The 24,817-nt window shown below is 28.4% G+C and overlaps 2 protein-coding genes across 3 annotated transcripts in view; one reads left to right on the plus strand and one right to left on the minus strand.

The window, feature by feature from the left end:
* LOC103570666 (ankyrin repeat and sterile alpha motif domain-containing protein 1B) overlaps positions 1-17,012 on the minus strand; it is a 28,294-nt gene extending 11,282 nt beyond the window's left edge. For both annotated transcript variants that reach the window (XM_008548475.2, XM_008548476.2), the window contains exons 1-7: positions 16,789-17,012; positions 7,917-7,997; positions 7,682-7,838; positions 7,445-7,590; positions 5,959-6,081; positions 1,297-1,523; positions 123-321 (exon numbers count right to left, since the gene is read on the minus strand). In XM_008548475.2, coding sequence (XP_008546697.1) covers positions 123-321; positions 1,297-1,523; positions 5,959-6,081; positions 7,445-7,590; positions 7,682-7,838; positions 7,917-7,997; positions 16,789-16,892 — 1,037 coding nt within the window. In that variant the 5' untranslated portion in view covers positions 16,893-17,012. The remainder of the gene's footprint in view (positions 1-122; positions 322-1,296; positions 1,524-5,958; positions 6,082-7,444; positions 7,591-7,681; positions 7,839-7,916; positions 7,998-16,788) is intronic.
* Positions 17,013-17,308: 296 nt separating this feature from the next.
* Positions 17,309-23,822, plus strand: LOC103570667 (transmembrane 7 superfamily member 3). Its single transcript, XM_008548477.1, has 8 exons — positions 17,309-17,492; positions 18,849-19,184; positions 19,253-19,521; positions 20,847-21,018; positions 21,095-21,259; positions 21,337-21,489; positions 23,139-23,399; positions 23,533-23,822. Exons 1-8 carry the CDS (start codon positions 17,420-17,422, stop codon positions 23,754-23,756), a joined length of 1,653 nt encoding a protein of 550 aa, XP_008546699.1. The 5' UTR covers positions 17,309-17,419; the 3' UTR covers positions 23,757-23,822.
* The last annotated feature ends 995 nt before the right edge of the window (positions 23,823-24,817 follow it).

Genomic DNA, 24,817 nt, shown 5'->3' on the forward strand with positions numbered 1-24,817 from the left:
TAATATTAAATAGTACCTGGGGTTTTATGATACTTTTTAGTGTGGGTGTGTGTGTGTGTGTGTGAGTGAGTATGTGTGGGTCGGTAGATAGTGTGAATTAAAGTTTTACTAATGAGACTTACAAGGACATGACTGAAGTACCGGATACTCGGCGGTCTTCGTCCCGCGGTTTGTGATAAAACTGCCACTGCGTTGGCGACGAACCTTCTGCTGGAGAAAGATCTTCGCGCGCATTGTCATATGGGCTACCCAGAGTATCATTTGTGCGTGGAAGATGCTCGCTGTCTGCGTCACTCTCCACGCCGGAAGACGATCGATGTCCTGTAAAAATAATTTTATTTATTTGTCAGAAAAATTTTTCAAATTTTGACGGAATTTTTGAAACTAAAAAGTTCATTTTTAAATTACACAGTTAGAAATTTTGTGTTAATTCAACACATTGCGTTTGTGTTGATCTTTAACACAAATTTCGTGTTAAATAATTGAACACAAAATCTGTTATGTTGACAGAAAATCTGTGTAAATTTAACAGACTTTTCGTGTTAAAATTAGCTAATAAATATAAGCACATAACCTAACCAACTCAAGTACACTGATCTAACCTTAGTACGACTTTTGTCAAGTTAGCAAACAATTAGTTCGATTTTCAGTGATTTTTCTAAAAAACGGAGCTATGAATTATCCTCCCGTAAAATGAGAATAAAAAAATCATTGAACCTGATCATAAAAATATTAAAATTATCTATGATTATATTTAATTGTAAATCAATTATAATCCAAGTTTTCTTGCAGACAATGCTGCTACAATGCTTTGCTTGTTTATAGTAATAAAGAAACGCGCGGGAGCGTTTAGCTAAACAATACAAATTTAGTGTTAATTTTCGAATAACACAAGAAATGTCTTAAATTCCAGATTTTCTAATCATTTAACATAAAAAATCAGTCAAAGTAAAATAACACAAACGGTTTGTGTTGAATTAACAGATGCTGTGTTGAAAATCAACACAAAAAATTTAATCAAATGATTTTTTAACACAAATACACAAAATTTTTAACTGTGTATAAGGTAAGACACCTACTGCTCAATCACTCATGTATTTATATATCTATATATACTAAATTTTACTAAACATAGAGATACAAATACATGAAGTGATCGGGTACTAGTTCCCTGATCGGGTACTAGGTCTTTTACCTTAGTCTATGCATATTAAAAAGTTCAGTGACTTTTGAATTTGAAAAAATGGATATTCTTCAACGTAAATAATTAAATAAAAAATGATAGTAAATACAAACTTTTAATAACTGCAGTAATATCATGAGTAACATGAGGCGGGAACTGCCCCAGAAGATCCAGCACCGTATTGTGTCTTGCATCGCGTATCCCCAAATCAACTCCGCGGTCCAAAAGTGTCCTCACAACTTCCATTTTTCCACAAAGCGCAGCCTCGTGCATCGCAGTGCCAGCAGAAGTTCTCGTGTTGACGTCAACTCCCGATGCCAACAGAACTTCAACAACGGCCCTAAAAAATAAACCAACCATACCCATGAAACCAAAATCCATTATCGCTCTATTTATAATCCATTTCTCGACGATGAGTGATAAGTGATCTCGGTGATAAATGATGAGTATCTACGGGTAGATTCCGGTGAATATAAACATGGGATACACGTAACTAGCAATAGAGCATTGAAGTACAGTGATGGCCACCGTTAGCTCATGACATGATGAATGTATGTCGAGTAGGGAGATTCAGCGGATGGAATATAATGCCGCCGGGGGCCAGTGAATCAACCAGTAGTGGTATAGCGCAACAGCAGCGATCCATCGCATATAGGATTGGGAAACCCAGGGATACGAAGAGCAAGAGGCAAGAGGAGATAGAGATCCGATTCGCATCCACCTATGTTGTTATTACCGTACCATAGGGGTATTTGTACTGGCTTACCAAGAGCAGCGATATTGAATCCGATAATTGACATTACCCCACCTGACTCTTCATATTCCCTTTCTGTAACACACGCCTCCATGCCTACGATTATTCGCGGCTAACCCTGATCCCACTTTAAATAATTATTTATCCCTTTAACTTTTTTTCTTTATATATTTACTTATAATATGATTTAGTGTAAACACTGTGAAAAAATCTAACGTGAGTATATGATATCCCAGTGTAAATTTAACCCTGAAAATGCTGATAAAATGACACCATTAGGGGTGTTGAAAAAAAAGTAATTTGGTTTTTGAAGTATCAGAAGTCGAGTTGCATTTCGAATACAAAAAAAATTTTTCTACTGTTTCAAAAATTAATGACATGTTAATGTTGTTGGGTAAACTATGGGAAACGAATTTTTGTGATTCAAGTCTTTGCAAACTGAATCAGAGAAAAATAAAATTAAGTTATCAATGATTATCCAAGTAACACGTGTTTGAGCAAGATTCTGGAGTAAGTATCATGAGCAAGACCCCTAGCTGCTAGTGTCTTTTTCTACGTATGTCTTTCGCAAAATTGTGTATCAAGAAACTTATGCCAAGATTTGTGTATGTCTTGCTCATGGTATCGTACGCAAGAATATTGAAGACGTCTTGAACATGGTGCAATGAAAAAGTGTCTGACGCATTTCTTGCATTAGTAACTTATAGTAAGTATTTACGCATGGCTTGCTCAAGATCTGCTCAAGGTTCGAGGTCAATTTTGAGCCTTGAGCACATCTTGAGCAAGCCATGCGCAGCTATTTTGAACTAGTCTTCCTCCAGAATTGAGTTTTATTCTCGCACACATTTCTTGTGTAAGGCTTGCAATTTAAATCTGGTCACAAGTATCTGCAGCAAGACACATAAGTAGAAAAAGACACAGCACCTATCGACCTTGAGAGCAGACTTGCTCAAAAATTGGAAAAGATTATTACATGAGATAATTTATCATCTTTAAATCAGATATTGCTTTAAGAAAAATACCAGAGTTATAATAAAAATAATTATAATATTGTTCGTAAATATTTAGTTTGATAAGTGATTAAAAATTTCAGCAATTTGATCAATTTAATAAAAGTGACATTTCTAATTTTATAGATAATAAAATTAATTTTATCTCAATGCACGATAATTACACAACTCAATTGCGAAACGCTTTTTTTGAAAATAAAGATTGAAACAAAAAGAAAATGTAAACAAAACCTGTGATATTTATCAGTATGTACGGATGTTGGTAAACATAACTAAAAAAATACACAACCGATTGATCAATTTTATTTTTTATTACACGTGAATTTTTAAATAGAAGAACCCTTTTGAAAATCACTGTTCAAATCCTTTTGGTTTGATTATAATTGATAAAAACTTAAAATTGGCAATTCATGAAAGAATTTAGCTGCCATTTTTTTACCATTATTATTTTTTAAGGTATATATAAGTATATGTTTATTAAGCATCGGGCAATCCCATATCCGGTCGAGTCAAATTCAAATTAAGATCAAAATCAAATACAATTTTAAACCAGATCAAATTCAAAAGCCGGCGACGGGACGTATCTCAGGACTGAAAGACCTCACACTTTATGTGTGAAAAATTCTTTCAGCTCCACGCCTAGCCAGTGATCGAAGTTCGAGATTTTTTTCAATATTTTCTTGCATATGAAAGAGCCATCTATTCACAGAAAAAAAGAAATTCTCGACTGAAGATAAATATTCTTGATTCAAGAAAATTTTTTTGGAGACCTAAATTTTCTCAGATAAAGTAGAAATCTTCTCCGACCAAGACGACTTTTTTTTAACCAAGACAAATTCTCTTGGCTCAAGAAAATCTTGACTTGGTTCCCGAAACCGTTTGTCTTCAAAAATATTTTCTTGACTCAAGATATTTTTTTTTCTGTGTTGATTTCTTTTTAAATGAGCAAGTGAGTTTCGCACGCTTCGGTTTTCCAACTTTTTCGTAATTTTATTAAAATATTATCATTATTTCATGTTTCGTAGTTCTTAAAATATCTATACTTACACCATTATATTCCGATCGAAGTTAATTGACTTTGCATGTACACCGTTTTAACACCGGTTAGATAACACCGCTGCACAGGCGGGAATTAATTTTAACACTATATCGATTTGAAATAAGTCTATTTTTGGACCGGTTTTGTTATGGTGTAAAAATGTGTAAACAATAATTGATAAACTTATCTGATAATAATAAATATAAAAAGATTTAACTTTTTTTAAAATCAATATAATTGAAGAGTGAACAAATGGAACTAAATACACTGGCAGCCATCCAACTGTATCGCGATGCGATCATAGAATTATAGTCGAGGCGTTGTTGAAACGATTATTGCCCACTCTACTCCCCGTAAAACCCTCTTTATCCTTCCACCAGAATCCGTATCCTTCTCTTTTCCTCTTATGTAACATTCCTCCCCTTCTCCCTCCAGCCAACAATTCAACGTTTAGTTTTTTCCCTACGGGTTACACTCTGTCGCTTAACAATCACGGCAGATTACCAAACACGTTTTACGTAAAAATTTAATGGAACGGGTGCGGTTATACCCCGATTACGATGTAACCCGTAGTTTCGCGGCTGTTACGATTTAGCGGCCATTTAAAAGCCCATTCAAAATTATTATAATAGTTTATTTTACTAATGCAGATAAATATTTATAGATTTATTAAATTTACGTAAAATTTACTTTATTAATAGCCAAATAATTGTATATTTATTATTTGGTTGCATGCATTAGCGGTTTATTAAAAATTTACGATAATTATTTTTAATTCAAAACTTTTTACCGCATGTTTATTTTTTCGCTCGGTTTAATTCAATTAATTAGCTTATATTTTTTTTTATTTACTAAATCCATTATTCATAGATTACATTATTATAAAATGAATTTAAAAAATGTTAATTAAAGGCTGAATAATGAATTAAATATCAAGTTTTTTTTTTAACGCATAATTTAATATAAAAAAATCTTAAAAGCGGCAAACCCGTGGGCCAAATTCAAAAGTTCTCGCTGTTTTTGAGCTCAGAGAACTTGAAAACGTCATTATTGGTTGCGGAACAAATCAACCGAAATCCAATAAGTTCTAAGTCTTAATGAGTACTTTTGATTGCCGCCAAGAAGATTCAAATCGGTTGATTCGTTCCAAAGATATCGTCGGATAAAAAAAGCTTGCATATATACACACGGATGGACGGGCGAACATCACTCGGAAATAGTCAAAATTGCTCCCTAGGAGCTCAAAACATCGAGATCGGATGAAAACTCGATATTCGAAACTCGGGCCGAAATCAATATCTTCCATTTTTTTGAAAATTTTCAATTTTTATAGCGGGAATTTAAAAAGAAGTGATGTTATTATTTATAATTATAATAATAATGATAAAATAGGTATTAAATTTAATAACAAATGTATTTACGGTGAATTAAACATGTCAAATTGCCGTTAGGATGCTCATCATCTGTAAAATTAAATCCCGTATTAAGATGTGTTCTGTATGGATCAGAAACTACGACAATGTCTTAGTATTCAGCGTTTCGTGTAATGGGATTCGTTAATGCCGAGCTGATAGTTTGTGGTGGCGCTGGTTGTAGTGGGAGAGTTTGATTCAGAATTGAAGATTTGGAGTTTAGGTGGATTGATAAAGGGAGAAGCTGGTTTTAGAGCAGGTCCAAATGGTACTCTAGACTCCCGGGAATCTGCAATATAATCGTGGCCAGTAACACGCGGTATTGAATATAGAATAGATCTGAGTATATATAGTGCTGAGTATAGAGGGATTGTTGTGTAGTTGGTTGAGGGGTTGGTAGTCAGTATATCGAGAGTATCTGGCGTATATCGGTTGAATGGGATTATACAATACCGTGCTCTCTGATTGGCTCTAATCGGCACTATTGCACTTTGAGTGTATAGCTTCACTATATTGTAGCCTACCCACTGGTAGTAGTGTATGCTGTATGCTTTACATACCTGTGGCCATTTCGTGAAGCTAGATGCAGTGGTGTGTGAGGGAAGATTAGCGATGAGGAAGAATTACGAAGTGGTTCGATGAGTTCTGGATGTGTTCTCACTATCAATTGTACCGTTTCTAATCTGCAAAACATAATTATTAAAGTTTTTTTTTTGTAAAATACAATCAATTTGTAAATTTTGAGGTTTTTTCGAATAAACTTTTGATTTTACGACAAAATTAAATACACAATTAGAAATTTTGTTTATTAGTATAAAAAAATTGTTTGCCCTGGTTAAGGTTAAGAAAAATGATTTGAATCGACTATTATATAGACATACATTTAGCATGGATTGAATCATTTTTCTTAATGAGAGTGATTAAATTTTTTGTGTTGATTTTCAACGCAAATCTGTTAATTCACCATAAACCGTTTGTGTTATTTTACTTTGACTAATTTTTTATGTTAAATGATTAGAAAATCTGGAATTTCAGACATTTCTTGTGTTATTCGAAAATTAACACTAAATTTGGGTTGTTTAGCTAAACACTTTCGCATGTTTCTTCATTACTATAACCAATCAAAGCATTGTAGCAGAATTGTCTACAAGAAAACTTGGATTATAATTGATTTACAATTAAATATAATCATAGATAACTTTAATATTTTTATGATCAGGTTCAATGATTTTTTCTATTCTCATTTTACGGGAGGATAATTCATAGCTCCGTTTTTTAGAAAAATCACTGAAAATCGAACTAATTGTTTGCTAAATTGACAAAAGTCGTACTAAGGTTAGATCAGTGTACTTGAGTTGGTTAGGTTATGTGTTTATATTTATTAGTTAATTTTAACACGAAAAGTCTGTTAAATTTACCAAAATTTTCTGTCAAAATAACAGATTTTGTGTTCACTCATTTAACATAAAATTTGTGTTAAAGATCAACACAAGCGCAATGTGTTGAATTAACACAAAAATTTGTGTAGACTGTTTGCAACACGATTTTGTTGAATTTAACACAAAATTTCTAACTGTGTAAAATAAATCCTATAAATAAGTTGAATGTATAAATTTTGATTTTATCGGATTTATTTTTTAATAGGAAATATAAATTAGAAGTAAGGCAACGTAACCTAGAAAATTATTTAGCATTCAAGCATGCAAGTAAACGACATTTTATTTTGAATTAAATAAAATGGCGGGTTCTAAAATCACTAAAAAGTTTATAAAGTTAAAAAAAATTTATCAAATTTTTAGGTAGTCGTCATATTTTTCTAAGAATAAAAAAACTTCATTTATTTCATTTCGCAAATAAAATCAAATATTTATTTATATTTTGCCTGGTCGAATATTAATTTTATTTTATATTTTCACTGAAAATAAAAATTAATAAAAGTCAAATATTTAAAGTAGCGATTAAATAGAATAAAAAAATAACTTTTGTCGAATAAAAACCTCTCTATTTTTATTAATAATTTTATTAAAAAAAAAAAAATATATTTACCTGCCATACTGTGCAGCGAGATCAAGTGCTGATTCGCCCCGGCTGTTACGGATACTAGGATCACATCCGTACTGCAGCAGTTGTGCCACCACTTCTGTATGTCCATACTGTGCTGCACAATGTAACGCCGTTTCATTGTCTTTTGTCTGCAATAAATAATTTTATTTATAAATTTATATAAAAATTTAACATTCTATTTTCCAAAAACAGAATAATAAAATAATAAAATATCCCTACCGTGAGATTGACATTCGGTACAGACGGACCCTGGCTTAAAAGTAATCTGACGATATCAGCATCCCCAGCCCAAGCAGCCAAATGCAAAGGTGATGATCCTTTGGCGTCAACTACATTCGTTGATGCTTCGTACTGCAATAGCAGTTTCACTATTTCTCTAAAATAATTACAAAAAAAATATTATTAATTTTTAGTAATTAAAATCGATAAATAGATAAAGTAATTGAATACTTACTTATGGCCATTTAACGCAGCATGATGTAAAGCTGAGTAACCACTGGCGTCTTGCACGTTAGCTCCAGGACCTCGTCGAAGACTATAAAAAAAAAAGGCCATTCAGAATCCGAAATTGAAGCAAATTTTTCATTTTTGATAATTGTTTATTTGGTGATTATAAAATCACCTGGCGCCCAACTTTAAAATTTTGAACAAGGTTGCCAAATAGTAAGTGTACTCGGACTTCACACCGGTAGATCCCCGGAGGTGAAAAACCCGTTACAATATATTTACTAAAATTTAGTAAATATAGACATCGAAATTCATGAAGTGATCGAGTACTAGTTCCTTGATCGGGTACTAGGTCTTTTACTTCCATCAAAAATCAATCATGTAGTTTCGGACCTTTATTAAAATTTGAGAAATTATCCTAATAAAAAACAAAAATATATATACCTCATTTTATCAGCTATGACATCCTATTAACCCAATAAGACTACACGTTTCCGTTAAAAAATTATTTAAGAAAAAAAGCGGCGGAAGTAGCGTTCTTCGTTAATTTGAAAATTAAAAATTGCCACCATTTTAAACCTAATTGACCTATTTCGCTTACCTTTGAACTTAACTGAGCTTATCATTCATAGAATAAGTGTGTCAAGTTTCATTAAAATGCGTTTAGAAATGCAGACATTGTCATCGTAACAAAGCGCGCTATAATACATAAATATCTAAACTTTTGAACCAATAGTATTTTTGGAACCTACTCAATGAATTATGGTTAGACGATGGAGAAATTTTTTGAAAAGACAAATGCAATAGATAGATTTCTATGAAATCTATTAGAAAGCAATAAAAAAATAAAATAAATTTATGAATATTTAATAATGTAATTAAATTGTAACAACAGAATATCGTAAATAATTTAACGACTAACGGAACAACGAAATTGTTTCAGACCACTTTGAATAGAATCTATCTCACACCGTCCAATTAATTCAGCGAATATACTCATTCGTAGACCAGTCAGTTTCCGTTTGTCAGGCGCTTCATTTCCGCAATCAAGTATTCACGTTTGCTCACACTAAACTGGAGTTGTTGCGGAAAGACGTACGCGCAATAGACATCGATTTGGTATTTAAATAGACGAGAAGCAGTAAGTATATAAATAAATAAATAAATAAATATGGTGAGAAAGGAAAAAGCTGAGAATTGAATGAAAATGATGTTTTGAAGCTTGAAGAGTATTATTGATAATACGGAACAAAACGAGTTGAGATAATCCGTAGTGTCGACGTAAATGCAATGGTAAAGCTTCTCGGTCGCGTCAACCGACCTGCTAACGAAGCCTATACGTCTGACACATGTCCTCGTTAAACACTATTGTTACGTCAAACCAACAAAGTCCACGGTTATATAGATCCAATACACCCCTATATATAAACTTTGCTGTTCTCTAGAAGTTATATATGTATATATATTAGTAGGATAACTGGGGACTGGAACAGCCCCTGGAGAATTGACAACTTATGTTTCTTGACCCTTTTCTTAATCATCGTTACTTTGATACGAGTAAAATATTTTTATTTTATCTTATTACTTCCGGCATATGTTAATTTATTTTATTAGCTCATTTTATTGAAAAAAAAATTTTTTCAGTTTATAGTTATAATAATTAATATTATTTTGTTCCGATAAAAATTATGTATAAAAATTTCGAGCAAAATTTGTGGATTTTTAAGAAAAAATTTTTTTTAACAATACAGTTTAATACCTATCATAAGCCTGCTTCATAATCCTCTTTCCTTCAATCGGGAGTTACTGAGTCCAAACAGCTTCCCCCACAACCACTTTTTTGAGTTTCGTACCAGACATCCCGTTATAAGCCTCCGTTCAAATTCTCTAAATTATAAACTGACAATACGAACAAAATATCTAAATAAATTATGAAAATTTACTATCGATGTTTCGCGGAGAATAATTTAATCATTATTAAGTAAAATATTATTTATTGTTCATAGTTGTAATCATTAATTACAATTAAAGCTTCTGTTACAATTTAAAAATTTTATTGATCATTATGTTGATCAATAAAATTATTATTATCATTACTGTAATTAATACCGTTGTCATTATGATTTTTTGCATTACAATTATTATTAGTGTAAAAAGATAAGTATTTATTTTAGCGCTATAAGCACTAGAAAAATTGGGATAGTGACGTATGTAACAAAACGTAAATATGACGTTTAAAATGATATAAAATAAAACAGGCTTATAACGGGTAGTCGAGAACAAAACTAAACGCACGGTAGGGAAGACTGAAATTTCAAGAAAAATTTCCCCTACCTCCCCTAGACCAGACTAGTAACGGAAAGTCGACTGTATATTGAATGAGTCAAAAAAAAAAACTATTGAATAAAATGTAAGTACTTGGCTCAAGAATTATTTTAATTAATTACATATTTCATTAGAAGAATAAAAAATAACAGGGATAATTTAATTATTGACAATTAATTTATTAAGTATTATTGATATGGTATATTTATAAAACTTAATTCAAAGATTAATTATTAATTTTAATATTCAATTTATAAACTAAAAATACTCAATTTATTTTGTCTTCAATTTTTTTATTTAAAATAATTTCCTTACGAATTTGAATGACAGTAAATTTATTGAAGACTAAAAATTATTTAAAGAAAAGGTAAAATGGGCATCCTGAAGTTTTTAAAATAATAGAATTTTCGGCAAAAATAATTCCAGAAAAATTTACAAGGAAAAAAAATGAACATGGGCCAAATGGGGTCAACCTGAATTTTTTCAAATTTGAATTCGCCTAAAAAATGTTTTAATCAATTTAATTAATGGAAAATTAATTAATTTACATTTCCTATGCCATTTTTTAAATGAAAAAAATTTTTTCTACATGACTATTTTTTTTAGACGGCTAATTTTTGCCCAAATCCATTTTTCAATAATTAAGTCATCAATAATAAAATTTTCTAATAACGGAAATGACAAAGCATCTACAAATAAATCCAAATATATTTTCAAAATTGATTACACAATTACTATCCTCCCTATTCATTTATCCCCATATTTATCACTAAAATCCCCAATGATTGATAAAAGATTAATGACAAACCAAACACTCGTTTCCGCAATATAAAAAAAACTCAAGGTTTTATTATCAATTTCTGGCACTCAGCGCCCCAGGAAAATATTACTATCATTTTATGACACTCAAAAAATAATAAAATATATAAAAACTCAATAAATAAAAACTACCAAACTAAACATCTCATCTCTTCTCACATAAAGTTATATCGTATCAATAAAAAAGTCTAAATCTCATTAGTAGGATTTCCAATAGATCCAAGTCAAAGGCCGCGGCGTTTCTCTGATCCATTGAACGAAACATCAAAACGTTACCGCGATGAATGCATCCTCAAGTACATCATTCTGTTAGAATAGACTGAAAAACTATAATAAACGAGTATATAAAAAATAAAGATGAAAAAGAAATAAAAAGAAAAAAACGTGATGCTGTAGAAGCAGCACGTGCTTATACACTTGAGCAAAGTCTATAAGAACTTTAACCAGTTTCACTCTCTTTTCTTTTCGTCTCTTATTTTTTATACACATATAGATATATATTTGTTTGTTTTTTTACCCTCTACCCTGTTTTACTGTGTAGTGGTTCTACTACCGGTTGGTTATTTGTGCTGGATATAAGAGGGCTGTCTACTGTACATTGGATTGTGATTCGCAAAGCCAACTACTTATACACTCATACGTAGTTAAACTTTTCATCATCAGAGTTATCTTGATATTTATTTGTGTGTGTCACCTCTAAGTGCGTATACTTTATGATAAGAGTTCAAATGTCCATGTGTGCACATGCTTGTGTGGGTGAATTTGTATGGGTTAGTGTGAAGGGATGAAGGGAACGTGAACAAGTAGAGAGAAAAGGGCAAATGGCAAATAGCAAATCCCCTACAGAAAAGTTGGGGACATTTTACTCTCCATTCATCGCTTCACCCGCACACTCTTCTATCACTGAGTTTCTTAATTAAACTCTGAAGATTGTCTGGCAAAAGGACATCGGTCCTGTATATGTCACTAGTGTATGAGAGTATGGAAGTAGAGTAACTGGCTAGGGATATGAGTTGTCTTCAACTTTTACTTTTACTCTTAGTCTGCTTTCACTTTGAATTTACTTTTTTTTTCTAATGTGAATCCACTTGGACTTTAAGTTTTAATATGAATTGAAGACACGGTGGTCTTTTAGGCACAGGGACTTAATTAACGATACCGTAGGGAAGATTATTTTTTTTTTTTTTCAAAAGATGTAACTTACTAGTGGTAATGAAGTTAAAAGTAATTATTATATTCGTAATTCATTTATTTTTAAATAAAATTTTATTAGATTACTTTGGTGTAAAAATTGTGAAAAAAATTTTTTTTTGTAAATTGGAATGGATACTTTGGTTTACAAAATATAAAAAATGATTTTAGAATAAAAATTTTAAAATAATAAAAATCAATTAAATTTATTATGATCTTGAAGTTAGCAGACCTTTAATAATTTTTTGATTTTTTTTTTCAACAAATCAATTACGAAAAAAAAAAACTAAAATATGCACATTTAGAAAATTTATAAAACTATTGATGCAATTTTTTGGATTATTTTTTTTTTTTATAATTTATCATTTTTTTTAAATCCAAAAACTATTAGACGTCGACTAACTTCAGTATCATAAATTTATGATTCTGAAGTTAACAGACAATTAAAAATTTTCGAATTTTTTTTTGAACAAATAAAAAAAAAAATCTAAAAATATGGGCTTGTAGAAAATTAAACAAACTATAGGTGTATTTTTTTAGAATATTTTTTTTTTCATTATTTATCATCTCAATATCATAAATTTATGATCATAAAGTTAATAGACAATTAAAAGTTTTCAAATTTTTTTTCAACGAATCGAAAAAAAAAAATTCTAAGAATATGCACTTGTAGAAAATTTTAAAAACTATGGGTGCATTTTTTTAGAATATTTTTCTTTTCATTATTTATCTTTTTTTTTTAAATCCAAAAGCTATTAGATGTCGACTAACTTCAGTATAATAAATTTATGATCCTGAAGTTAACAGACAATTAAAAATTTTCGGATTTTTTTTCAAGAAATCAAAAATTCTAAAAATATGCACTTGTAGAAAATTTTAAAAACTACTGGTGAAATTTTTTAGAAATTTTTTTTTTCATAATTTATCATTTTTTTTTAATCCAAAAATTATTAAACGTCAGCTAACTTCAGTATCATTTTGAATTCACATTATCGACATTTTTTTAAATTTCCAGATCATTCAGAAGTCTCTCGTTATCTCTCAGTTTTCAAGAAAAGTAGACCGGAAGTTACTCATTGATAGCAATACCTAAAAATACAACAATAATTACCCTACGCTCCAATAAAAAAAAGATTTTTGTAATAAAAAACATTCTTTTGATCTTAAAATAAAAAACTTTACCGTTAAAAATAAATGTTTTTATAAAAAAACTTTTACTCCAAAACATCGCTCGTACAAAAAGAAATAAATATAGTAAGTATATACATTAAGGGTGCTGAGGCATCAATCGATAGTTTCCTCAGTAAAAAAATATATATAACCCGAGACATGTATCCATCTTGCCTACATACAGTAACTTAGATAAATGTTCTAATAAATTTTTTTCTTCCACCTACGCCTCTTGACTTTCTCTCAAGTCGTTTGTTAGTATCAAAAAAAAAAAAACCCCAGCAGAAAATTAACAAGTACAAGTATGAATTAATTAACAATCTCAAAGTGAATAAAAAATGGCATAAAAAATTTTTTTCTCCTTTGCTTAAAGTGCTTTTACACAAGAGGGAATTTCTGCCTAACAGTATATTAGCAACTTCCGCATTTAAAATAAGTCGTTATTATTCATTATTTAACACAACAAGTATCATTAAAGTAATGAATATTAAACTGTCTAAGTCATAAAAATTAACACATGTACAATTACTTACTACATACTTACATGTTAATTTGAATGATAAATATTAGTGTTGCTATTTAATAGTCATTAAATTACCCAAATAATGTAATTGTTAATCCTCAGGGCACGTGTTACACAAAACTGTAAAATAATGCAGTGTATACATAACGTACAAATTTATTTCATGAATTATTTAACGGATTTAGCCTCTTGGCAGTACAATCGATGTCACGTTCGGACAAGTCGATTGCGCAAATCCACAGAATTATCTCTCCCTGGGTTACTGCTACTAAATTATTTATTATTTTATTTTATTTAGATTTCTGTATCTATATTTGCAATACTTGGGTACACTTAATAACTCAACAAGTGTTTAATCAACAAATTAAACTTATACAAAGAAAAAAACATCTTTTCGAATAATTGTATTCGAAATTTTGGATCTAATATATTTTTGGTGAAAAAATTTGAAAATTTCATTCAAAATAATTTTCTTAATCAAAGAAACCTGAGTTTATTTATGTACCTGAGGATAAGAAGTTTTTTTGTGCAATTAAAGAAAAGTTGGAAAGTAAAAAATTTACTGGATGATCAAATTTCTGAAATTTTTCGCGTATAGATGTTGATATGTCAGCGGAAAATTTCAGGTAAACCACAATTTCTGGAACTATCCCTAGAGATAGAAGAAAATGATGCTTCGCGCCAAACATGAAATTGATAATGCAATAATTTAAATAGATTAATTACTCGACAAAATGTTGTTTTCACAGAAGTTTTTTTTTCTGTGTATAATCAATTAAATTTAAATTGTTAAAACTCAATTCATTAAACGAACGTTCTATAATGGATAGTTTATAAATAGGTCGTATCGTTCGTGGAATACTTGAATTGAATAAAGACTCCTATCCCGCGTACTTGAGTTTAAAAATAAATTTCATTTTAATTAATGGTGTTTATTGTAGTAACGAAATTTATTTTCGTATTAATTAATTTAAAAACGGTACAATTAATTTATTTATTGTTATTATTATTTTTGTTGTTATTGTTGTTATTATTATTATCAGTTATTGTGACGTAGTTTTAAAGGTTACTGAACTGTCAACACGTGCCGGAACTGAATGAAAAACGTGCGATGCGGAAAAAATAATATACGTGTAAATAAATAAATCATGACTTAAATAATTAATTTAAAAATTATTATAATAGTCAGTTGATAAACTTAATTTTAAATTATTCAAATTTTTCCGCCAAAAAAAATTTTCAATTAATTATAAATGACTGAAATTTTTTAAATTATTTAAACTCGAAAATATTTTATTAGCAAATATATAAATTTGTTTTTTCAAGTTTATTATTCTGTAAAAAATAGAAGTGTGCAAATAATTCGAACTTAGAAATTCGTATCGAATCAAATCGAACTACTCAATATTAGCAGTTAGAATTTTTTGAATTATTTGTGAATTTAAAAATTGCTCGTAATTTTTATAATAATTCAAAAATTTTCTTTTAAACGATTTGAAATTGTAATAATTTTTCCAATATATAATTCAAATTTTTATCTGAGGTAAATAGAGCTCGGACACGAGCTCCATTAAATAAAAATTAAATATTTGAAAGCTGATCAAAATTTTCTTTATTTAATTGAGTAATTTGAAAAGTTAAAAATAATTTAAAAACTTTCGGATAATCTAAAATCAATGAGTTATTCAAAAAGTTACAAATAATTCGGAAAGTCACGACTCATTCGAAATTTCAAATTATTCGATTTGAACTCGACTCACTTTAGTAAAAAATGAACTTAAGTGATAACTTTTTCCCATTATAAAAAACAAATTATTAAAAGCAGAATTTGAATACTTATAAAGAAATTTCCGTAGCTAATTTATGATAAAATTTCAAACTCCATTTAAGTCATAAATAATTTTAAAAAATTAAATAATTAATAAAAAATTGAATTAAAATATTTGAAGTAGTGTAAAAAAAAATTCAAATTTAAAATGAGTGTGAATATAGCATATATGACAAATTTTAAATTACAAATAACCGTATTAAATAATTAAAAATATAAAAATAAAAAAATTCACATACTGATTTTCGAATTTTATAAATGCGCATTTTTTAAATTTAATTCACTCAATTCAAAATTTAAAAAATTGACAACTGTCAACTACATTCACACATAAATTAAACGAAATAATTTCTGCGAACGAGTATTAAAAGTGACCGTACATAATTTATAATTTGAATTTAAAAAATACTCGGAATAACTTTATTGAACAAAATGATTATTTGATAGGGTCCTTACTCAGATGCTTACTCAACCTGGTGTACTAGATATATATCGTACCGGTACACGCAATTCAGCAATGAATGTTCAACAATGATTCATAACATCTACAATTGTTATTACTCCATTGATAAAATACCTGCAAGCAAGCAGCCTTGATATCTTTCCTTCCTTGTTATTTTCATTTCTTATCAGTTCATTCTACCAAATCATTACGCTCATTATTTATCAAATAATTAAATCCATGCTACTTCATCACTCAAAAAAAAAATAATAACAACAATAAAAATAAAAAAATAAATAAAAATTTTTTTTCATATTTTTATATAAATATTATATATTATTAACACCTAATATAGGTCACGAGTCTGCCCAGATCTTGATATTATACGAAACTAAAAAATCATTACAGCAAACAAGTGGAGACAGATGATGACCTGGATCTTAACTTTTTAAATTTAAAATTCCTACTTAACTTTTAAAACCTCATCCAGCAAATAAATAAAATAAGTGACCAGTTTATTAAATAATTAAAAATAAAGTTAACAACTAATTTAGTAGGTAAAAAAACGGGTTAACACCCACCTTGCCAATGGACCACTCCTTCGAGCTCGTTGACCAAGAATTTTTTCCACAATTGTAACATTTCCACTTCTTGCTGCCTCCAGCAGCTCCTGATCTTTTCCCATGTCCCATTTAACACTTTTAAACACTTGTCATATTACACCACCTTACTCACTGCTATTTAATTATTATTTTACTACTAATATTTACCGAGTTTACGAGATACTACTTTTCATTGATCCACCGGCGCCATATTACCACTACACAACTGACACCTGGCGTTTTTATTTCAAATTAAATTCCCGCCTCTACACGACACTGCCACTCATACTACTAGAAATTTTTTTAAATTTTATTTTTACTTTATTTACATTAATAATTAATTATACTGACTAATTAAATTATTTTTACTTATTTATTATTATTATAATTAGTATTTTTGAATACTTTATTGTTTAATTAAGGAACGGAGTTTTTAAAATTCAAATTCTGAGTTCCCGCGCGCAGTTCAAATCTCTGTCACTTTACAGCTGATTTTTTAACGTCACTTGTCATTAACTCCTCAGTATGGTCGCTTTATTTACTCAGTAATTAATTTGCTTTATTTTTTGTTATTAATTAAGTGATTAATTTTTAAATATTGTAAGTGATAATGAAAATTTATTTAAATATTGGGTTTTGTTTTTATTTATTTGGAATTGTTTGTACTAAAGATTTTCAACCGGGTATGTAACCTAACCTATTTTTGTTTTTATTTATTATTTTATACTTTAAATAATAATTATTTTTAATTATCATCAGTAATTCATTGATCGAAAATTGCTATGATTAATATTTGATAATTTTTTGAAATTAAATTTAATTTATTGGTTCGTTTTTAAAAAATTGTCTAATTATAGAAGTTGAGTAATAATTTTATAAATACATACAATAAATAATGAGATTAAAACTTGTTAGTGATAAAAATTTATCATCTACTTAAAAAAATAAGTAATTTATTATAATGTATGGAAATTAAAATTTATTTTGTTTTTAGCATTCTTTTTGCTTTATTTAAAACATTTATTATTTAGTACATTATTTACATGGATGAATTATTTATTACAGTAATTACATTAATTAATTAATTATTTATTTTAAATTATTTGCAATTAAATATTTATAAAAAAATCAGGTAATTTAAAAAAAAAAGTTTTTGGCGGGAATTTAAAATTTACAAAATTAATTTATTTAATTTCTTTTTTTTGTAAATAAAATATTATTTGAATAATAGAATTTGAAATTTTTTGTTTTTTAAAAAGGACTAATTACATGAGTGTGAATGTAACTGATAATTAGAAAGTTTTTAAATTTTTTAATTAATAAATAAAATTTGAGAATAAAAATTTAAAAATGCGGATTTAAATAATAAAAAAATCAGCGCGAGCTTTTTTTAAAATTTCATTATTTAAAACTTATAAATTATTTGATGCCTACTACATTCACACTCTTATAAATTATTTGATGCCTACTACATTCACACTCATATTAATTATTATAATTATTTTTAAAAAATAGCAAGTTGAAAATTTTTAAATGTAAAAAAAAATTATCATAGAACTTTTATTAATTAATTTAAAAATTTCATCTCTTACTTTTTAAATTTTAATTTTAAAAAACCATCAGACAAAAATAAAATATTTATTTAAAATTTTTAAATTTTTAAATATTTTTACCAAAGAAATTTTTTCATCATTAATGAGCCCAATAATTTTTTCTCCTTTAATTAAAAATTAAAATTAAAGTCTAGGCAACTTTTATCTATCTACTAAAAATTTCCATGTATTTTTTTTAATTATACTGAATTTTTTGTAATTTTATAATTTGAAGTCTTAATTAGTAACTGACTTAATTACAAATAAAAAAAAATATGAAGATATTTTGAATAAATATTTAAAAAAAAAAAATTAAAAAAGTTTTAAGTTCAAAGTTTAGTAAAGTTTATGTAACTCGAATTACGTAATGAAGACTCACGTAAATTATTACATAAATAATTTCTTTGAAGTAAATACCAAAAAAAAAAAATTATTATTTTATTTTAGACTCAGTAATAATTTCACTAGATACTGTTAATAGTTTGCATCACAATGGCCAAGCGTTTTACAATAAAACAATTTTATCAGCTTTAAAAAAAACTTCAGTACTAATCAGTAACATTCCACCTGAGTTATCATTTATCATAATTCAAGTACATGCTCAAGAAACAAATCTTACACTTGATATACAAAATGCTCAAAATAAAATAACGCAGATAAATGGCTCGAATATCGGGCTGCAGTTAGACTCGAAAGCTATATCATTCACTCAAATAAATGTGATAAATAATAATAATAAGACTGTACCAGCCTTGATAGCTATCACTGCTTATACTTTACAAGGTAATTTTACTTCTACGATAAATTTATCTTTAGAAATAATAATTATTATTAATAATTTTTTTTATCAGCTCCAGTTCCGGGAGGGTGTAACATGGAATTTGATATCGAAGTATCGCCTTATCAAAAATTATTATTGACAAATTCCACAGTAATTATTGATTCGCAGCCAGCATCTGTTTCTCTTATCAATGGATTAAAGTTACCATGCGAAAAAAATTTAATAACTTATGAAGCTTATCGTCTGTATACTGACGAAAGTGATTTTAGTAATGAGACATATTTTTCTACTATCATTAAAATGCTTACTGTTGATAATATAGTCAAAAATGGTGACAAGGTATCTATTATTTTTATTTATTTTTTTTTTTAATTTTTAAATAAAACTTCTAATTTCAATATCTCATAAATTATCAAGCCTACGAAAAAATTTGCAGAATGATTTTTTGTAGGAAATTTTGTCCTCTACAAATTTGTTCCTATACAATTATATCGTATCTTTGATAAATAACTTGCAATTTTGATTTAAAAAACTTGAAAAGAATTCAATGCTGATGCATTAATATTCTAGTATCTTTAAACTTAAATTACGAGTTATCTATGGAAAATATGACAAATATGTATCAGTACATTTTTGTAGGAAATAAAATTCTCTACAAAAAAGTTTCTGACAACTTTTCCGTAAATTGAATAGTTTAGATACTACTGTAATTCAAAGTAAAACTATATAAAAAAATTATTTAGATCTACAAAGATCTTAATCTAGTTTTTTATTTAGATCTCAGTAGATTTGTGATCTTAATATATTTACCCAGAGAAAGACAAAAAAAAAAATCAATAAATTGTAAAAAATTCGAAAGTTTGATTTTGAAGTAAATTTTGTGACTTAGTAAAAAAATTTTTTTAAATTTTAGATCTAACAAGATCTATATAAATCTGAGTAGATCTATTGGTATTAACATGTATCTGAAATTAAAAAAAAATAGATCTAAGTTGGCCTACAGTCGACTACCCGTTATAAGCCTGGTCTAGGGGACGTAGGGAAAATTTTTCTTGAAATTTTATTCTTCCCTACCGTGCGTTTAGTTTTGTTCTCGACTACTCGTTATAAGCCTGTTTTATTTTATATCATTTTGAACGTCATATTTACGTTTTGTTACATACGTCACTATCCCAATTTTTCTAGTGCTTATAGCGCTAAAATAAATACTTATCTTTTTACACTAATAATAATTGTAATGGAAAAAATTATAATGACAACGGTATTAATTACAGGAATGATAATAATAATTTTATTGATCAACATAATGATCAATAAAACTTTTAAATTGTAACAGAAGCTTTAATTGTAATTAATGATTACAACTATGAACAATAAATAATATTTTATTTAATAATGATTAAATTATTCTCCGCGAAACATCGATAGTAAATTTTCATAATTTATTTAGATATTTTGTTGCTATTGTTAGTTTATAATTTAGAGAATTTTAACGGAGGCTTATAACGGGATGTCTGGTACAAAACTCAAAAAAGTGGTTAAGTAGGGAAGCTGTTTGGAGTCAGTAACTCCCGATTGAAGGGAAGAGGCTTATGACGGGCAGCGAACTGTATTTTAAAATTCAAATTTAAATTTACTGATTATTATTATTTTATTATTTCTAGGTACCAACATTATTTTACACGTCACCAATGCGAAGAATTTACAGCTTATACCCAGGAGTAGGATCTGCTTACGTAATGATCGCAACATTTAAAAACCATTCATCAGCATACGTACCAATATTTTCTTACTCCTGTACTCCATTTTCTGATGACAAGTCTTGTTATTATTTAAGTAAGTAATCATATTCAACCATACATCAATTACTCATCCAACTCCTTCAATAAATAAATTTATTATTCAATTACAGACACAACAATATCAAAAGTACTTTGTGCCTCGGTACTATTTTTCGGAATATTTCTAACATTCATAACCCGTCGTCGTTATGAAGTGGAATTATTTTTACTCGGATGTTTAGCCGGTGGTATTGTCGGCTATACAATATTTCAAGACAATGAATTGGACAGCAAATGTAAGTACTTAATTTTTTAATAAAATTATTACTTAGTAATATAATAATAATAACAATAATAATATTTTAATTAATAGTAACAATAAATTTATCAATAATAATTGGAATAATAATGGGTTTATTACTGGTAATACTCTGGTGTATTAAAGGAATGCCATGTATTGGAATTCTTCAAGCGTCATTGTTCCTCGGTGCTTTGGTGGCCAGTACAGCGTACTTAGGAATGCCAGGCACGTATTATTTTATAGATAATAAAGTAAATAATGACAGTATGAAAGATAAATATAATTAGGACTGAATGAAAGAGCTAGAAAATTTCAATAGGATGACAAAAGTTGGGTTTGAGTTTTAGGGCATTTTAAATTATAGGAAAGTAATGAAAGCTGAGGGTAAATTTTTATGAGCTTGAGCTTGAGGTTTTAGTTGCGCAAGCTCAGGATGATCATCATTCAGGAATAGAGATGTAGAGAGAGTAGAACTAAACATTTCGTTGGGTATGCGGCTTCTATCAATGCTGCCCACTCATGTGGAAACGACGAGTCCCCTACTAGGGTCCGTCGTGCTTTCTCACCATACTGACTGATCTCACCCTCACTTTTTTATGCGTGTGGATGTAAATGTGTGACAAACCCCGAACAGAACGACCAGAAAACTCCCACGGACTAAACCAGCTTTAAAGATCCATATTTACCTAATTGCATTTATCGTACATATATTTATATTTATTTTGTACGTAACGTATTTAGATTACACGCTTGTTATCTCGGAGCATTAATTTATAAGTATTTACAATTACGAGTTACTTTTTTAACAATCGCACGAGCAATTTTTGTAAGATAATTTATTAATTTACTGAGTATCTCAGTAACTACAGGAGATAAGTGTACGTTGTTTATGATCTTTAGAAAGCTTACTTAATTCACTACAACTTTTATCTCAATAGAAAAATACGTAAAACTAATTGTTTAAAAGTTACAGCCGTTTTAAATACTGCGATTACTTTTTTTTATCTTACACACTAATTACATACTTGAAATTACTGTAACTTGCGAACAATTAATTTTACGGTATTTTTTTATCATACAAGTTTTAGCAAATTAATTTTCTTATACAATGACTAGAAGACGGATTTTTTCACTGACGTAAAATTCTTTCTATTTGAAAGATAATTTTTAATGAACAAAACGAACACAATTTTTAGTCGTTTTTCTTTAAAATAATGATTGAAATCGAAAAAAAAAATACAACGTAATAAAAATACCTGTGATATCTATCAGTATATACTGATGTCGGTAAACACAAAGCCTAAAAAAATACATAACCCATTGATTTATTTTATTTTTTATTGCACTTGAATTTTTAAATAGAAGAACTCTTTTGAAAATCACTTTTCAAATTCTTTTGGTTTATTACTCTAACCTAACAAAGTTGGTGTTATGTCGACGCTAATAGCCGTCATGGCAACGGTTGCTATGGAGACTGTTGGCATGGTAACGGTTGCTATGGAAATTCTTGTCTTGGTAATAGTTGCTATGGTGATGGCTGGTCATGTTAGCAACTAATAGGGACAATAGGCATCCATAATCAATATTTTTAATAATGACTTTTTCATAAGATGAGCGTAGAAGGTAGTTATCAAAATATTACAAGAAGTAAAAAATTATGGATCCGCGTCAGCGCGCAAAAGCCTTGTAGTAATTAATAAAAACATAAACCATGCATTTCATGAAAAATTTTAGCTGCCATTACTTTTAATACTTTCTGGTATATAGAAGCGCTATCTATTGATGACTTTTTGAATGGACGAGTTGTGCACGATTGGATTTTCCAACTTTTTTTAATATAAAAAATTTTAATTGATAATTAAAATTATTTATAGATGGCCAACTACCATTAGTCAATGACACAATATTTTGGATAATTTACGTAACAATAATAATAATTGTACTATTATTACTTTGTATATTTTCCCCGAATTCGAATATTATTTGTTGCGCTTTTATTGGCGCGTTCGCAATTATTTTGCCGATTGACTACTGGATTGGCTCGAGTCTCAAATACATTATTATCAATACTGTACGGAGGATTACAATCCATGGATTTAACGTCGCTATTATTCATCCACCCTTCCAATCCAAAGGTAATATATAATAATATTATGCTATATTATATTATGAATCAAAAGATATTGACTTAGCATATTTATTTGAGTAAATATACTTACTTGATATTAATATATACATATTGATATTATGATCTGTGGACTCGAAAAGACATATGGCTATCAATCTTCTGGGTACTGTTGGCTCTACAAAGTATTCATTTGCAAAGAAAAAGATTAAATGGCACTCCAATATTTCCACGTCGTGTCGATTATAATTCAATTGATTCTGAGAGTTCTTATCCAATTATTACCGAGGAACCTCATCATCAACGCACATTTTTAATTGGAAGGAATATTAATAGTGCTAGAAATTACACCACATTTTTGAAGTAAAAGTAAAAGTGAAAGCTCAATATTTTTATACAAAAGTTATCTATTTTAAATATATATATTTTTTTATATTAAGTGTTAATTATTAATTCTTTGAGTGTCAGTTACCATTAATTATTTTTTTACTGCAACGCCATCTAGTAGCTAATTTTTACCATGCATAGAAAATGAAAAAAATAATTTTAATACAACTTTTATCTACGAAATTCAAATATTTAAAAAAATAAATTTTATAAAAAAATTTTCGACAGTCGAAGTCCATTAACTCAAATGATCCTGAAGTTAGCTGACAGTTCAAAATTTTTTGGATTTTTTTTTAAACAGATAAATGACAAAAAAACAAAATCTAAAAATATGCACATGTAGAAAATTAAAAAAAAAAAAAAAAGTGCAATTTTTTTAAATATTTTTTTTTTCATAATTCATGGTTTGAATAAAATTCAAAAATTGAGATGTTGGCTAACTTATGAGTGTGAATGTAGCAGACACCAGACAAATTTAAAATTATAAATAAATAGAGTAAATAATTGAAAAAATAAAATTAAAAAAAAAATGCACTTATTAATTTTTGAAGTTTTTAAATGCCCATTTTTTCAAATTTCGTTTTATTAATTATTTAGTCTATTTATTAATAATTTTAAATTTGTTTGATGTCTGCTACATTCACACTCGTGCTAACTCCAGCATCATTAACTCAAAGCTTTTCCTCAATTTAACCCCCACTACTACATTGTCTCCCACCTGATACTATACATTTGTATGTCTGTAGATATTTATATATGAAGCATACATGTAATCTAAGATCGCATGCACGATAATTTACTTTTTCCAAAAGAAGGTACATCCGTTAACTCGGAAATTCCCGGAAAATTTTCGCTCCTTCATCGACTGTCCGAGTTAATGGAATCCGACTGAATTAAAAAAAAAAATTTATAACCTAAAATACTTATCAATCTTGAGCCGCCATTTTGAATATCCATCCTCCATTTTGATTAGAGTTCAAAACGCGTAAATATTTATATTAACCTTTAATTAAAAAAATTGAATTCTACATGGAAATAAAA

This window comes from Microplitis demolitor, chromosome 10, assembly GCF_026212275.2.
Source record: "Microplitis demolitor isolate Queensland-Clemson2020A chromosome 10, iyMicDemo2.1a, whole genome shotgun sequence".
In the NCBI taxonomy this organism is placed as follows: Eukaryota; Metazoa; Arthropoda; class Insecta; order Hymenoptera; family Braconidae; genus Microplitis; species Microplitis demolitor.